At 38.6% G+C, this 18281-nt stretch overlaps 1 protein-coding gene across 1 annotated transcript in view; it reads right to left on the bottom strand.

Moving 5' to 3' along the window:
* The window catches only part of PCYT1B (phosphate cytidylyltransferase 1B, choline), a 95686-nt gene extending 78252 nt beyond the window's left edge, over positions 1-17434 (bottom strand). Inside the window, 1 exon segment of the mRNA XM_078146621.1 lies at positions 17104-17434. Coding sequence (XP_078002747.1) covers positions 17104-17220 — 117 coding nt within the window. The 5' untranslated portion in view covers positions 17221-17434.
* Positions 17435-18281: the final 847 nt, after the last annotated feature.

Raw genomic sequence — 18281 nt, 5'->3', positions numbered from 1 at the left:
CTGTCTCACACACACACACACACACACACACACACACACACAAATACAATGCAATAATATTAATTTTTGATTTTCTAAATAAATGTGTAGGACAGCTAGTTGGTACAGGGGAGAGATCCCCAATTCTGGAGTTAGGAGGACCTGAGTTTGAGACTGGTCTCAAACACTTACTAGGTGTGTGACCTGGGCAAGTCACTTAACCCTGTTTTCCTCAGTTTCCTCAAAAATGAGCTGGCAAACCACTTCAGTATCTTTGCCAAGAAAACTTCAAACGGGAGAACCAGACATCACTGAAATGATTCAACAACAGCAAAAGAAATATGTGGCCCACAGGAATCTGTTTCTTTTTGAGTTTGACACCAGTATCCCAAACCACCAGACCTACTTTCAGCCTGGACCAGAAGCCAGGCAGTCATCACTGAGGGGAGAAGTCAATGGGGAAAATAGGCTCATCTTCCTGAATACCACCAGCAACAACTTCTGACCGACTGCCATCAGCAGACAAATGAGCATAAGAGCCCTGTGAATGACAAGGCTTCCCCCAGACCACTGGTCAGCCTGCTTGCTGCCCAGCCCTCTCGGTAATTATCCAAGGAGGCAACACCCATAGAGACGGTCAGCCAACCCTACCACTGAACCGCCACCCACAAAGCAAGAAAACCGGCTTAACTGAAGTAGTGGGAGACTCTGAGAGACAGACAGGATGACAGACAGGCAGGTGCCAGACAAGATGAATCACCATCACTGTCTTTGCCACATATCTCTTCAGACCTAGATAGAAGACTAGGATCCTGAACCCCAAAACCTTGGAAACGACAATGCTTCTAGCCTGGTGTGGGGCAGCTAGGTGGCATAGTGTGAGTGAGCGTGAGGCCTGGAGTCAGGAAGACTCATCTTCCTGAGTTCAGCTCCAGTCTCAGACACTTACTAGTTGTGTGACCCTAAGCAGGTCACTTAACTCTGTTTGCCTCAGTTTGTAAAATGGCTCATCTGTAAAATGAGCTGGAAAAGGAAATGGCAAACCACTCCACTATCTTTGCCAAGAAAACTTCAAATGGCATCACAAAGCATAAGATATGATTGAAACAACTGAATAACAACAATTAGCTTAATGCCCTTGGCCATCATCCTGGGTAGCAAGCTGTGGGGAGGTACAGTCTCACAACGACTCCTGCAGGTGCTGCAGTCATAGCTGCTGAAGACTCAGAAAGCGACGTTCTTCCCACCAAAGTCTTTGGCACCATCAAATGGTTCAACAGCACAAACTGATACAATTTTATCAGTGAAAATGACATTAAAGAAGCATTAACATCTGCTCTGCTGCTGCATCCCAAGGCCTATGAGACTTTTCTATCCAGATGGAAAATCTTCCATACAGTTGTCTCTTTCATTGGAATGTGACTCCCTTGACAGTGGAAACTGCCTTCCTTTTCTATTTTTAGCCCCACCACTTATAACGGTGCTTTGCACATAGCAAGTGCTAAATAAATGCTTCATTCATTTATCCATTGCAGAGAAAAGCTCTGAACAAGCCTTCCTGATTCTGAGGTCAATTTAGCTCTCTACCCGCTCTCCCAGACTGCCTCCCTACCTGCTTGGTACATAGGTAAGACTTAATACATGCTTATTGAATGAATGAATGAATTAGATAAACCAGAAACTAATAGGTAAGCCAGAGACTAACTGCCTGGTTATAATTAGGTTATAATTTATTTGAGTCTAGGAACTGTCTTTTATGTCAACAAAAATTAATGTATTCCACACTTATTATGTTCAAGGAACTATGCAAAAATTAGGTTCACTCCATGCTCCTACATAGCTTCTCCCTCCTCTGCCAAAAAACCAAAAACAAACAAAAAAACCCAAAATCCATCATTTAACACATTGGTTGCCCCAATGTAGAACTAGTAGGCACTCAACTTTTTATTTTAAAATTTTAATAGCATCACCATTTCATGATATTCCAGGAATCAATAGAATTTGGCAGCCCGCTAGGTATGTGTGTGGTGGGGGGACCAGATGGTAGTAGAAAGACTGGAGTTTCTCCCAGGTTTCAAGCCTGGGCACTTAATGGGAAAATGATGATGCTCCCAGCAATAGAAGATGTCACTGCTTACTTCCCTTACAATTCTCCCCAGCACCTAGCATCACTGTAGGCCTCATCCATCAAGAGACATCACTATGACTGGTAAGCTCTCCACTTTAGGATGAGGTGTTTCATATTACAAAACATATTATGATGCCCTCATTATCTGAATGACAAATAGACATTCTTTCGGTTTCTCACACTCTGGACCTTGCCAAATAATAAACTAGAAACAAGAAAGTGCATAGGGAACTGGTTTCAGCATCAGGAAGACCTGGGTTCAAGTTCCATCTCAGACACATGTCTGACTTTGCCACCCTGAGTAAGTTTCTAAACCTTTCAATGTCCTAAGCAATTCCCTAAGACTATAAGTTGCAAAGAAGATATTGATCTGCATTTATAAGCATTTCTTCACTGGGATTTCCATCTATCAATAAAACCTCAAGTTCAGTCCCCCAAGCCCCCTAAAAATAATATGTGGTTGTGTATGATGTGGTCAAATGGGCAGCTAGGTGGTACAGTGGAAAGAGCACCAGGCTTGGAGTTAGGAAGACCTGAGTTCAAATCCTTGCTAGTGTTCAGTATTCAGATGCTTACTAGCTGTGTGACTGTGGGCAAATTACTTAACTCTGCCTCAGTTTCCTCATCTGTAAAATGAGCTAGAGGAAGAACATGGCAAACCAATGCAGTATCTTTGCCAAGAAAATGAGGTCATGAAGAGTCAGGTATGACTGAACAACAACATAAATGATATGCTCAAAGGAAAAGTCACTTTTGGAGAAAGTGCTTTAGGACAAATATAATGATGGAAAGGTCATTTTCTGCTGAGGAGATGAGGGAAGGCTTTATGAAGAACATTGTACCTGATCTGATCCTCAGTCAGTTATTCAGTTAAACAGCATTTACGAAGCACTTAGTGTGTGCCAGATATTTCCCACCCAGCTGCACTCCTTTAGGATTTCCTTGACTTCTCTATCATGCCCTGTGCCAGATATCTTCCCATGTTTCTCACTTTACTTTTCAGCTTCCTTTTGTGTGTCTTCTCCAATTGGATTGTAAGCTCCTTGAGGTCAGGGACTTGTCTTTTTCATGTTTGTATCCCAGGGATTAGCACAGTGATAAGTATTTAATAAATATTTATTGACTGACAGTCACTAAACTAAATTCTAGGGATCCCCCAAAAAGGCAAAAATGCTGTTCCTGCCCCCCTAAAGAGCTCATATACTAATGGAGGAGACATCATCACAAAAACACTATACATTCAAGTTATATGCAATATTAGTGGAACGCAATCTCAGAGAGAAGGAACTGGAGTGGTAGGGAAGAGGGGAGTAGAGGACTAGAAAGATGAGAAAAAAATCTGAAAAAAGGCAGAACTCAAGCTGAGCCTTTAAGAAAGCCAGAGAAGTCAGTAGAGGTGTGAAGGACAGCCAATGAAAAGTCACAAGATGGATGAAGTGTTCTGTGTGAGAAATAGTAAATGGCCATTGTTGCAGATGGTAGAGCATTTGAAGAGGAGTAAAGAGAGAGAAGATTAAAAGGGAAGAAAGGGGACAAGCTGTATAGGGATTTAAAAATCAAATAGAGTGGATAGAGCACCGGCCCTGAAGTTCAAATCCCACCTCAGACCAAACATTTGAGACTTACTAGCTGTGTGACCCTGGGCAAGTCACTTAACCCCAATTGCCTTAAAAAAAATCAAGTAGAAGATTTCATATTTGATCCTAGATGTAACAGGGAACCACTGGAGTTTATTGAGAAGGGGGTGACATGGTCATACCTGAACTTTAAGAAAATCACTGGGGATGGATGATTGGAGTGGAAAGAGAACTGAAGCAGGTAGTCCAGTAGACTATTGCAATAGTCCAAGCCTGAGGTGTTAAATGCATACACCAGGGTGACAATTGTGTGAGTGGAGGAAAGGGGACATATGTAATAGATGTTGTGATGGTAAAAACAGTAAGTTTTGGCAACCAATTTGCTTGTAGGCTTGAGTGTGAATGCAGAATTGAATATGACACCAAGTTTGTGAGCTTGGTGACTGGGAGGGAGGATGGTGGTTCCCAGAAACAAGAAACTTTGAGAAAAGGGAGGGTTTTAGGGAAAAGATAATGAGTTCTGCTTTGGACATCCAATGCGAGATGACCAAAATGCAACTGATGACATGAGAATGGAGCTCAAAGTTTACTTGAAAATAAAGGATCCTGAATGGTTGAAAATGTGGAAGGAGTGTATGGCATATATTGAGATGCCCTAGATTTGTCATGAACTAGCTGTATATCCCTGGACAAGAGGCTTCCTCCCTTTGGGCCTCAGTTTCCTCATCTGTAAAGCAAGGGAATTCTACTAGATGATTTTTAAGCTTGCTAGCATCTATTAAAAAAAAGTGTTGTTCTGAATGTCTCCACCTCATTTTATAGCTGATTCTAGTCTACTTAGATTACTTCTCGTGGAAAGAACTATTTCATATGGTAAAATGGGCTCAGGGAAGACCGAGTAACAATAATAGTAGTTGATAGTTCCATGCCCCAAAGCTCTAATTCTATTACCACTCTATAAAGGATGGTTTTTGCATCTGATCAAGATCAACTGAAAGATGGCTAATTATCACTCCCAAGCAGAGGTCAAATTAGCAAATGTAAACACCAAAGGAGGTCTATTTTTTTAAAATAAGTTTTTAACCAACAAACCAAAAATCCAGTAGCCAGAAGGAGTTGGATTTTTCTTTCTAACTTTTGAAGTTGAAGCAGTAATTACATCAAGCATCAATAGCTCTTGACCGTTCCCCCTATCCCAGCCTCCCAAACAGGTTACAGGATGCTTTAGTGGAAAAACGAGAGGGAAATGACTTCTTTTTAAAAACAGAGCCTCTCCCTCTCAATCTCCTATCTATTGACTGCCCTATTGCACTTTCTCCAAGATAGCGGCGTCTTGGTGCACAGCTCTTTTTTGAAGCAAAGCCTAAAATAAACTTATGCTATTCTGGAGTATTGACACATCCTTGTCTATTTCAAGGGCCCTTTTAGTCAATTTCTGACAGATCTGCACCTCGTAAGTTGTTGTTCACTTGAATTATAGTTTCCCTCAAACAGTAGAGGAAGTCCTCAAAGAGGGCCCAAGATCATCCCCCAAATAAATCCATGGCCATTCCAGGTTTGTTGTGGATATTCTTTGGGCAAAACACTATACTAGGCATTTTCTGGAGTTTATCAAGAAAAAGAACACAGGCTAATGCCTTCAAGGATCTAACAATCACCTCCATTTTTCCTCTAAGGGGAGCCATTGCAACACACCCAAGGGCTTCTCTTCTCAGGAAGCAAGACTGCACAATCAGAGCAATAACAATGAATTGAAAACAAGGAAAAAATCTAGAATAAAGGCTCTTGCAATTAGAGAGAATTGGCAGAACCATTTCAAATCAGAGCATTGGTGATGAAATCACTTCTCTAGAACTGCTAGTTCCATAACTTTCTGTCATTCTGGATCATTTTTCATGGTTTGTTTCATGTTTTCCTTTTAATAAAAAAAATTTATTCCTATGCTTTGTTTTTACATTACAGACATTTATAGATTGCTTCTACTTTGTGAGAGATCTCTTGTAACAAAATAAAACAATGAAATAAAACAATATAGCGATGTCATCTGAAACTGCATGCAACATTTCGCTTCTATGGCATCCCCCTCCTCTCTATTTAAAAGAAAAATGTATAGAAATCAATTTTATCTCTCTTTCACCCCCTACCCTCCTGGAAAAAAAAAGAAAAACAAATTTCTTGTAATAAATATGCATAGTCAAGCAAAACAAATTCCCTCAATGGCTGTATACAAAAATTTTTGTCTCATTCTGCACTCAAAATCCTTCACCTCTCCATAATGGACAGTGCGTTTCATTATTGGTCACCGAAAATCATGAATGTTCATTGCATTGATCGTACTTTTTACAGCTTTCAAAGTCGTTTATTTTTACAGTATCATTATATATATAAATTATTCTCCTGGTTCTGCTTATTTCATTCTTAATCAGTTTTTAAAATCCTTAAAATTATTTATTTTTATAATTTTGATGTTAGAGTATAAATTATTCTTCTGGTTCTGCTTACTTCACTCTATATCAGTTCATGTACAACTTTCCACGTCTTTTTGAAGTAATATGTTCCCTACAGCAGAATCAGGGGTGTGCTGGAGCCAGTTTGAATTATATTGTGAAAGCTGATTGTTAACTTTTCAGTGTGAGCATTTACACTTTGGAAATTGCGAATTATAAATTAGGGCTTGATTTATTATTTTGTTGATTGTTTAGACTTATAAAGTGATGAAAATGTAAATATTACAGATTAAATTTGAAAGTGTGTTGTTCCTACATTTTTTTGGAAGGCTGGTTATTAAACATTTGCCAGCAATCCACTGAGCGTAATAGTACTTTATCACATTCATATGCCAAAACGTATTCAGCCATTCCTCAACTGATGGGCATCTCCTTAATTTCTACTTTTTTGCCACTGTGAAAAGAGATGCTATAACTATTTTTTTTGTACAATAAAAACTTTTTCCTTATTCTTTGATCTATTTTGGTTAAAGGCCTACCTAGCAGTGGTATAGCTGGGTCAAAGAGCACACATTGTTTAGTAACTTTTGTGTATAATTCCAATTGGTTTCTAGAATGGTTGTACCATTCTGGTCCATGAACAGAGAATCAGTGTGCCTATTTTCCTATAGCCCCTTCAACGTTTATGATTTTTTTTTGGTCTTCTTTGCCACTCTAATAGGTAGAATCTCAAAATTACTTTAATTTGCATTTCTTGAGTGGTTATTTGGAGTATTTTTGCATATGTTTATAAATAGCTTGGGATTCTACCCTTGAAAACTGCATGTTCAAATCCTTAGACCATTTATCAATTGGGGAATGGCTCTTTGTCTTATAAATTTTAATTAGTTCCTTAGATATCTTGGAAATGAAATCTTTGTCAAAGAAACTTGCTACAAAGATTTTTTTCACCCTCAGCTGATTGTTGTCTCTTAATCTTAGCTTTATTTGGTTAGTGTAAAAATATTTTAAATTTTATGTAATTAAAATTATCCATTTCATCATCTGTTATCCCCCCTATTCCTTGTTTGGTCAAGAACTTTTCTTCTATCTATAGATCTAATAGGCAATTTTCCCCATGTTTCTCTAATTTGTTTATGATGTGACCTTTTATGTCTAGGGCTAGGTCATGTGCGCATTTCAAGCCTATCTTTGTAGAAGGTGTGAAGCATTGGTCTAAATCTAATTTCTTCCATGCTGCTGCCCAACTTTCCTGGCAGTTTTTGTCAAATAGCTGTAAGAAGGATTTGTCAAATCCTAATAAAGGGCAGACTGTGTTTATTAAATATGAGAGTACTAGTTGCATTTGCTTCTGTATGTTGTATGCTTAACCTGATCTATTTCTCTATTTTTTAATCAGTACTAAATTGTTTTAAATATTTACTGCCTTGTAGTATAGCTTGAAATCTGAAACTGCTAGGCCCCTTCATTCCTATTTTTCATTACTTCTTTTTATATTGGCGACCTTTTTTTCTTCCATGTGAATTGTTATTATTTTTTCTAATTCTATAAAGTAATCCTTTGGTACTTTGATTGGTATGGCATTAAATAAGTAAATGAATTCAGATAATTTCATCATTTTTATCACATTGGATCATGTTACCTATGAGCAATTGAAAAATTTCCAACTAACTAGGTCTATCTTTATTTCTGCAAACAGTTGTTTGAAGTTATATTTATATAGTTCTTGTGTGTATCTTGGTAGGTAGATTCCAAAGTATTTTTTTTCTATCTCCTCCTCCTGGATTTTATTGGTGTTGTAGGAATGTTAACGATTTATATGAATTTTTTTTTTTTGGTTAGGCAATGGGATTAAGTGACTTGCCCAGTGTCGCACAGCTAGTAAATGTTATGTGTCTGAGGCTGGATTTGAACTCAGGTCCTCCTGAATCCAGGGCCGGTGCTCTATCCACCGTGCCACCTAGCTGCCCCATGAATTTATTTTTTTAACTTGCAAGTTTCCTGAAGTTGCGGATTGTTTCCATAATTTTTAGTTGACTTTTTAGCGTTCTCTAAGTACACCACTATATCTGCAAAATGTGATAATTTTGTTTCTTCTTATGGTTATTTCCTCAATTTCTTCCTCCTGTCTTATTGTGATAGTCAACTTTTTTAGTACCATGTCAAATAAAAGTGGTAACAATGCATATCCTTGTTTCACCCCTAAATTGGAAAGCATGCTAGTATATCTCCATTACAAATAATGGTAGCTTTTGGGTTTAGATATATACCATTTGTCGCCTTAAGAAAAGGCCCATTTGTTCTTATGTTTTCTATGCTTTTTTTTTTTAACAGAAATGGATATTGTATTTTGTCAAAAGCTTTTTTCTGTGTCTATTGATCTAACCAATACAATATAAACAAACATTTTTCCTAAGCATTATTTTTATTACTCTTACTCCCCTCCTCTCCCAGTCTTTCATTCCTGTAAGGTCTTTATCAAGGTGCTGTCCAGGTTGTTAACCATTTATTAATATTTAAGAACAAGACAGTATTCTCATTGTTTAAAAATCATATTTTATTGATGTATTCTAGCTGCCATCTTCATTGCAAAAAGAATGACAGAAGGGGAAGCTAGGTGGTGCAGTGGATAGTCCCAGACTTGGAGTCAGGAGGACTTGAGTTCAAATGCGGGCTCAGACACTTGACATTTACTAGCTGTGTGACCCTGAACAAATCACTTAAACCAACTGCCTCACCAAAAAGCAAAAAACAAAACAAAACAAAAAAACAAGAAGAAGAAGAACAGAGCCAATGGCTCAGTAGTAGCAGCTCTCACATGCCATTTTTGAAGAACTTTATTGGATTAGTTAGGGTAATTCATCATTGAAAAGAGACTATGTACAGTAGTTGAGTTGAAATATACACACACACTTACAAACACACACTTACTTATACAAACCTTCACCAAGAGTGATAATTAGAAGAACATGTCTATATTCTGGGTCATCAAGAAAGGCTTTATAGCCCACTATCTTCTCAAATTCCCTTGCCATATTCCTAGGGTTGTGAATGGTAGGTGGAGAGAACCATAGGGCTAGAGTTGGAAGGGCCCTCAGAAGCCATCTAATCCAACTGTTTAATTTCAAAGATGAGAAAACTGAGTTAAATGACTCCCTCATTAAATGACTTGCCCAAGGTCACACAGATGGTAAACATAAGAGGTGGGATTTGAACCCAGGTCCATACAGGAGACCTGCTAAACACTGCAGAGGATTATTCTACTTGTGACAGAAATACAAGTTTAGCCATAGCCCCTGTTCCCCTTTGAATTCTTCTCTCTGAGTTTAGGCTTGGTTCTCAGTTTCCTCATCTGTCTATAAAGGGGGTGGTCCTTGAGAGTGTTGGAGCTATGCAATAGTATGCTGTCCTAAATTGTCAGTCATTCCTCACATGGTTACCAAGAAGCAGCTGGTACTCCATAGAGCACATAGCACTATAACCCTGAAAGTTTTACATGATGACTTTGAGTATATAGGTCAAGAGAGGACACTCACACTACTAAGAAACATGTTTTGCTGGCCCCAAATGACTGAGGACATCACACAGAAGTGTGAGATTCCAGCTTCTCATGGGTAAAGGAAAGTATTACCAAAGTGTGCCACAAACTTAGAGAAGCACTAGTAAACTCTTGGAACTTATCTGCTTTGACTTTCTATCAACAGAAAGTGATAGTAAAACACCCTAGGTTCATAACTTAGGCATTTTTCTGGACTTCTCATTCTCTCTCACCTCATATAGCTAATTCGAGTAAGTAGTACAATAGCTAAAACTCTGGGCCTGAAGTCAGGAAGATCTGAGTTTGAATCCAAATGCAGGTCCTTAATAGCTGTGTGACTGTGGAAAAGTCATTTAACCTCTGCCTGCCTCAGTTTCCTAAACTGTAAAATGGGATAATAATATCACCTTCCTCTTGGGTTGTTGCAATGATCAAATGAGATAATATTTATGAAACCCCTGGCACATAGTAGGTGTCTAACACATGCTTATTCTTCCTTCTATCTCTTTCCGGATAGTTGCCAGATCTTACCATTTCTACTTTAACATCTCTCTCATGCCTTCTCAATATTCATGCACATCTTTGTTGTTGTTGACCAGTTGTTTCAGTCATGTCCAACTCTTTGTGACCCCATCTGGAGCTTTCATGGCAAAGACACTAGATCGATTTTCCATTTCCTCCTCTAGCTCATTTTCCAGAAAAGGAAACTGAGGCAAAGAGAGTTAAGTGACTTGTTTAAGATCATACAGAGAGTAAATGTTTGAGGCCAGATTCGAACTCTGGTCTTCCTGAGTCCAGGCATGGTGCTCAATATGCACTGCTCTACCTAACTGCCCCATTCACACATCTACCACCTTAGTTTAAGTTTTTATTACTTCTCACCTAGATCATTGAAACAGCCTCCTAATTGGTCTTTCCCAATTCTAGTCCGTCCTACATTTTAATGCCAAAGTAATTTTCCTTTAGTGCATATCTAACCATGTGACTGCCCTACTCAATCAGCTCTACTGGCTTCCTAATGCCTCTAGGATCAAATAGGAACCTCCCCATTTAGCTTTTAAATCCCTGTATAACTTGGCCCCAAACTATCTTTCCATCTTCAATGGACATTATTTCCCTTCTTGCACTCTCCTAGCTAGCCAAACTGGCCTTCTGTCTGTTCCTCACACACAACACTCCATCTCTGATTTCTGGGTCTTCGCACTAACCATCCCAGATACCTGGAATATATTTCCTCCCTCCCTCACTTCAAAGAGCCATTTTTTACCCTGTAAGTCATAGCTGAAGCACCATCTTCCATAGGAAGCCTTTCCCAATTCCCCCTCCCAAATGCTAATGCCTAACTATTTAAATCCTTTGTATATATTCATATGTATTCACCATATGCACATATATACTTATCTATAGCATATATACATATAAAGTGAATATATGTATATATGTGTGTATATATGGGGCAGCTGGGTGGTGCAGTAATTAGAATGCCAACCCTAAGTCAGGAAGACTCATCTTCCTGAGTTCCAATCTGGCCTCAGACACTTACTACACAATTACAAAACACAAGCCGAAAAACAGCTGTACAACAAAAGTGTGCTTATATATTTTAGAATATATGAAAATATATACTCTTCATATATATTGAAGATATACATATATACATATGTGTATATATATATAAATATATATATGAATATATACTATATATGTGTGTGTATGTACACACACACACAACACACACATATATATGTGTGTATATATATATACGTATATATATGTGTATATATAATATATATTTATTCCTCCACTAGAATGTAAGCTCTTTGTGAGTAGGGATAGCATCATTCTTGTACTTGTATCACAGGTGCCTAACACAATGTCTGGCATATAGTAGGGGGCTTAATAAATACTTGTTGATTGATTGATAGGTCACATTTTGCTTGAGACTTACTATTTAACAATGGGTGTACAGGCATACCCAATTAGGAACCAGAAAACTTCTACAGTCAGAAAAAAGCCTGTGGGGAAAATATGTCTCATATCTGGACTTCCTGCCAGAATCCATTTGAATCAAGAAGAAACTTTGAAAGCACACTACTTAATAAGATGTTAACTTTGGCTGGCATCAAGAAGTCTAGAATGCAGCTTGAGCGTTTCAGTTCCACAGTGATGAATTGGGAACTCTGAAACCAGAACTAAAATCGCAATGGAGTCAACATATGGCATACCTAGCGTTTGCGCGCGCGCGCTCACACACACACACACACACACACACACACACACACACACACACACAAATACACTTCTGCCAGGAATGATGCCAGAGGCTTTATGCCACACTTGCTGAAGTTTTGGTGAGAACCTACCCTAGCTTTCTACTTGGTTTTTGGCATCTCTGAAGATGGAGAGCCTGAGGACACTCATAAACAATACATCTCTCAGCTAAGAGAGAAACTAAAAGAAATTTACCCACCTAGCTATAACTTCAGCTCAGAAGAGTGCTGACAGAAAGAAGCAATACAATTCATAAGCTTGAATTGTGTGGTCAAGACTTTGAATAAGAAGACAGTTTTTGTGTTTTTAAAGAAATGTTGAAATTAATGGAACACACAAGTTCATAGAAAGCTATTTCATGCCTAGTTGGGAAGAAAGAGACTAAAACTTTTCCAACATCTCTCAAATATACTCCCTTCTTTCCTCTGACACTGCCACCATTCTAGTGCAATCCCTTATCACCTCACACCTGGATGATTCAAATAGCCTGCTGGTGGGTCTGCCTGCCTCAACTATTTCCCCACTATACTCTCTCCTCCATTCAGTAACCACTAGTGATTTTCCTAAAGCATGGGTCTGATCATGTCACCTCCCTACTATATAAATTTCCAGTGGCTTCCTATTGCCTCCAGGATCAAATACAAAATGCTCTGGCATTCAAAGCTCTTCACAACCTAACCCTTCCTCTACCTTTCCACCTTACTCTTCCTCGACGTGTACTTTTTGATCCAGTAACACTGGTCTCCTGGCTGTTCCATGAACAAGACCTTCTATCTCTTGGCTCTGGACATTCCCTCTGGCTCTCTCTCATACCTGGAATGCTCTCTCACCTCAAATTTAACTTCTGACCTCCTGGCTTCCTTTAAGTCCCAACTAAAATCCCACCTTCTGCAAGAAGTCTTCCCTATCCCCTCTGTTCATTATTTATCTTGTACATAGCTTGTTTTGTATTTATTTGTTTGCATGTCATATCCCCCAATAGACTGTGAGCTCCTTGATGGAAGGGATAATCTTTTGTCTTTTTTTTCTGTACACTCACTGCTTAGCAGTGCCTGGCACATAGTGGGCACTTGATAAATGTTGATTGATTGATTGATTGAAACTGGCTGATTTACAGAATAGCCCCAGAACCTAGTAGGAGTCACATAAAGACTCCTATTGCCTATAGGAGAGTTAGTTGAAGGTAAGGAGACAAGCAACTAACAGTTTTTTTCAGATTCTCTGAACCAGACACTGGCGTAGACATTTCAAGTGATGGAGACTTGATATGCTGTATGTAACTCTACCATCAGTCCAAATTGGGAGTGAGGACTGAACCCACAAGGAATGCCTTTCCTGCCTGGAATTTCAGCTACAGAAATGCTTTTGGTACAGAGACAGCCTACCAAACACAGTAACACTGCTGGACAGCCTGGACTCTCTGCAAGTTCAAGTTGAGGGTTGGAAGACTATGCTGATAAGGATGATCAGCAGCCCATACCATCAACTAGTTCAAGTACAGGAACAGATAGGTCAACAAATCATAGGAGACCCAGATCTACTCAACCTGTGACCAGACTAACTTATGATTTTACAGGGGAAACTGAAGAAGCAGTTTATATATATATATACACACACACACACATATATATACACACATATATATACACATATATATATACACATATATATATATACACATACACACACACATATATATATCCATATATATATATATATACACACACACACACACACACACATATATATAAAATTTAACTAAGTAAGATATGCCTCACAGGTAATTGCCCATGTTCTTTGATGCATGTTGTACTTGCTGAATATTTGTGTACCATAGATATATTTGCATAATTTTGGTATTTATCTATTTGCATATTTGCTGTTGTTTATTCATGGCCTGTTATTATGTATACCTATTAATGTTTTTGCATTAGATATTGTACATATTTACATTTATGGATATGTACTACTCCTGTGATTTGTATGTAATACATATTGCATGTAATTTAAACCTCAAGTCACTAGAGAGCTTTCCAGAATTTGGGATTATGGACAACTATGCCCAAACTTACCCCAATTGTTTTACTAAATGTTTAATTTAGGCTAAAGTGTAAAGCAGTGGTCCTTAAAAGCCCAAGGCCTAAGAACAGAAACAACAATTAGATTGTAAGGTAAATGTAGAAGATGTGGCCACACCAGGTGATCTCTTTAGGAGGTATAAATTATTCCACTGAATGATTCAAAAAATCAATGGGATGAAGAATAATCCACAGAGGCTACATTGCAGAACAATTCCTTCCACCTCCACCTCCTGCCAGACTACAGACCCCCAAGGCAATAATCCTGTATCTCTTTTTCCTCCTTGAGTACCTTCATGGGAGCCTGAAGCCTTTTCCTCTGGGTATGGAGGATGGTAGGTGAGGGATTTTATCTTTATTTGTTTTTAATTTTTACTTTCTAAAAAAAAATTAGCATTAACCTCTGGAATTTGCTACTCAGGGTATACTTAGGAAAATGTGTTAGGGAGGAGGCAACTGAGGAGAAGCATTCCCAGAAAAGAGATCGAGATGAATATAACACTGAAGTATTTTACCAAAAATCCTGTCTGGCTCAGAGTTAGCAAAAGAGAATTGTAGATCCTTGGATACTGCTTTCCAGAATACAGATAGCTAGCTGGCGCATCAGATGGAGTGCTGGACCTGAAGTCAGGAAGATTCATCTTCCTGAGATCTAATCTGGCCTCAGACACTTACTAGTTGTGTGACCCTGGGCAAGTCACTGAACCCTCTTTGCCTCAGTTCCTCATCTGTAAAATGAGCTGGAGATGGAAATGGCAAACCACTCCAGTATCTTTGCCAAGAAAACTTCAAATGGGGTCACAAAGAGTCAGACATGACTGAAATACACTCATTTAGATTATAGCTCTACACCAACAAATAAAATGCTCTTCTAAGGGACAGGCTTTCAAAGAACATCTATTCTAGCCTCTTCATTTTATAGATGTGAAAACTAAGGCCCAGAGAAGGAAACAATTTCTCTAGGTCACAAGATCTGGAAATACCATACAAGTTCATTTCTCTTTCTAATATACCAAAGTTGAAAGTAATTTTCCAGTTGGCTATAGCCCTTATTTAATTAATACCGAATTTTAATTACCCATGATAATATTAGAAAATTGAAATCCAAAGATAGGTTACTGGAAGTAATCAGTTTATCCAAAATATTCAACCTCTTTTTTTTCCCCTTTGTCTTAAATTAGAGCTGCTAACAAGGAACAAAATAAGTTGTGTCTCTCTCTTTCCTTTCTCTCACTTACCCTTCAGGTAGAAACACTAAAGAGTAGTAAAATAGCTTAAATGTAGGCAAAGGAAGGAAAAGAAAGACAAGGAAGACACCAAAATAATGAACAACATGAAAAGTCTGGCTCTGACTTGGAAAGTGATTTCCCTCCTCCCTCTCCCCTTTTCATAGGAAATTCTTTTAAAAGTAGATGAAAGGACAGTATAGACACACACTTCAAGTATTGCCATGATTGCCTCTTCACCGCTATTCTGTAAGAATGGAGGATTATTTAAATATCAGTGTAGATTTTTTTGAAAAAAATCTGGCTAATTACATAAATGACCTCTAGCATCAGTCTGTTTCTATTTTCTAGTTCTAAACTATTGGAGGAGTGTTATAATCTAACGCCTTAGCAATCTGCCTTCATTTATGGGGTCTGTGCTGGCATGGGCACCAAGTGGAATCACTATCCACATCTTTCAGTACAACCATAATGTTTTGGTGAAGTGACAGTGATTCCCTTGTTGGCAACTCAGAATAAGATACCCTCAGAAAATACATGGCAATCTCATGGAGAAGGAAAAACCTCCAAAAGAGGAAAGAATAATGAACACAGACATGTTTCCATTGTTTCCTGCCTTATACAAAGTTATTTTAAACCATCCTTGAATCTTTATTAGGAAGTCTACATTCTCTTTGGGGCTAGCCTTTTAGTCCAAGAACATTTTTTTTTAAATTTTGGAAGTATTATAGTACATGTTACCTCAGAAAATTCTAGAAAACGTTTCCACTTGAGCACCTATCATAGACATTAAATACCTTCTGGGCCTCAGTTTTCTCATCTGTAAAATAAGGGGATTGAACTAAAGATGGTGTAGGTAGCCAAATTCTAGTTCTAAAGTGTATGATCCAGTGTTTGTACTTCACTTCCAAGGTGGAAAGATGAAGGTGTCATGTCTCCTCCATCGCTTAGCAGGAAGAGAAGAAACACAAGGCCACTCAAAGTTTTACAGGACTTCAGACAACAGAAAGTTAGCCATATCTTTTGGTATTTTCCAGTTGGTAAGGCCTCACTCGTGGTGAGGTGGGGGGGGGCATGCAGAATGAGCCTACAAATCCAACATAGGGATCCTGAACAGTAATAGAGTAGCTGACCAAATTCATAGATAAAAAGATGCCTCCTCTGTTCTGGGGGGCTGCTATCTTAGAGCATACTATTTCTATACATTCATTGTTAAATTAATGCAGCTCTTCTCCAAATATAGCTTCCCCCAGTTTCTTACTTCAGGTAGTTGGAGATCTTACAACTCATCTAAGATTCAGGTGCGATGGTCATACCATTTAGAATGCAGCTTTGAGAAGCTGTTTTCTTTTTTGAGATGAATATAGAAGTTTTGCCCTATGTCGTTTTTGTTTTCCCAAATTAACATTAAGCACACAATCAGGGAGGATGGATACCTTTACTCCAATTTAGAATTTAATGAGGGATTTCCCCAAGATAAGTAAAGGAAATGCCATTTTAAAATTGCATGGTATCCTTTTTTCTTCAGAAGTGAATACCCCACATAAGGGTAATATCATCCCTTCCTTCCCAACACAGAAACACAGTTTATTCAAAGCAGCCTGCTTCTCATCCAGCCAATACAATAGTTCCTTATAAGCTAAAAACCTCTCTGTATAGATGTATTAGATAGCATTAGATTTTCATTTATGAAAATCCTCTAAGCATTGCTTTCCTTACTAGCCAAAATACCACAAAGAATTCCTTTGTGAATGTAAATTTATATGTAGAGAGAGAAAATGCATATACATATTTTCATATATATATATGTACACACGTATATAAACACATATGCATATGCATCCTTTGTCTTTACTTACCAATCGAGGCTGAGGACATGTGTGCTCTATTTCCTCCATGGTTTCTGAGGGAAGCTCATTAGAAAGGGATTTTGGGATACCTGTTTCTGACTCAGCATCAGTGGTGAGCACTGGCATGGCCAGTGAATGCTCCCGGCAGCTCTACCCTTTCTGTTGTTCTCCTTTCAGGCGGAAAATGTTTTCTTTGTCACATACTTCCCCCACCCCCCTTCTTCTTTCTTCCTTGCCTGGAGGGACTAAAGGGTTTTGTTGTTTTGTGGTTTGGTTTTTTTTTTCCCTTCCCCTTCTTTCCAGGAGACGCAAGGCGGCAAGGCCTCACTTTATCACTATAACAACGAGCCGGCACTGAAGCAGCTGGTATGGGATACAGTAGTCTCATTTGCATGATGCTCTCTGGTTGGCTACTGTCATCATAGTACCACTCCATTGGAGGTATGTGCTGTATTGGCAGGGAGACCAGTGCACACAGCGGCAGAACTTGGGGCTTTGTAGCTCTCTTTTTTAATGTGGTGGCAAAGGACTGTCAGTCTGGGTGAAAGAAGTAAAGCTGTACTACATAGATAAGAAGAAACTGTTTGCTGAGATGCACAAGGCAACTCTAAGAAGAAATACCAGAATGTCCCTTCCTGAAAGGAAAAACAATAACTGTAACCTGGGGGGGGGGAGTACAGATGCGTGCTCATATGTACAGAAATTGCTGTCCTGTGATAGCCCTGAATCTGAACTCATTTTTCAACAACACATTTAATAAGCACTTCCTATGTACAGAACACTTTGCTAGGGGAGATCTCTTACACCTTGGTAGGGAGCTAGACACAAGCAGACAAAAGCAATATTACATTAGAAATACAATAGAGATGTACAAAACAAAATGCCTTGTAAGATCCAAGATAGGAGTTATCACTGATTAGGAGAATCAGCGAAAAATTCACAGAGGAGATGGTAGAATACAAGGTTAGAAAATAGTCTAATATGTAGCACAGAATATGTGGATAGGTGCCTTATGAGATAAAGATAGGAAGGTACAGGGGCACCAGGCTATGGAGAATTGAGAGACAGAGAGAGGGGGAGAGAGAAAGACAGAGAGAGAGAGAGACAGAGACAGAGAGAGAGAGAGAGAGATGGATATATATACACACATATATGTAGAAAGATGGATATACATATATATAGAGAGA

This window comes from Phascolarctos cinereus, unplaced genomic scaffold, assembly GCF_003287225.1.
Source record: "Phascolarctos cinereus isolate Bilbo 61053 unplaced genomic scaffold, phaCin_HiC Scaffold_726;HRSCAF=1367, whole genome shotgun sequence".
NCBI lineage: Eukaryota > Metazoa > Chordata > Mammalia > Diprotodontia > Phascolarctidae > Phascolarctos > Phascolarctos cinereus.
The sequence above is the reverse complement of the archived record's forward strand: the minus strand, read 5'-3'. Positions and strand labels throughout refer to the sequence as shown.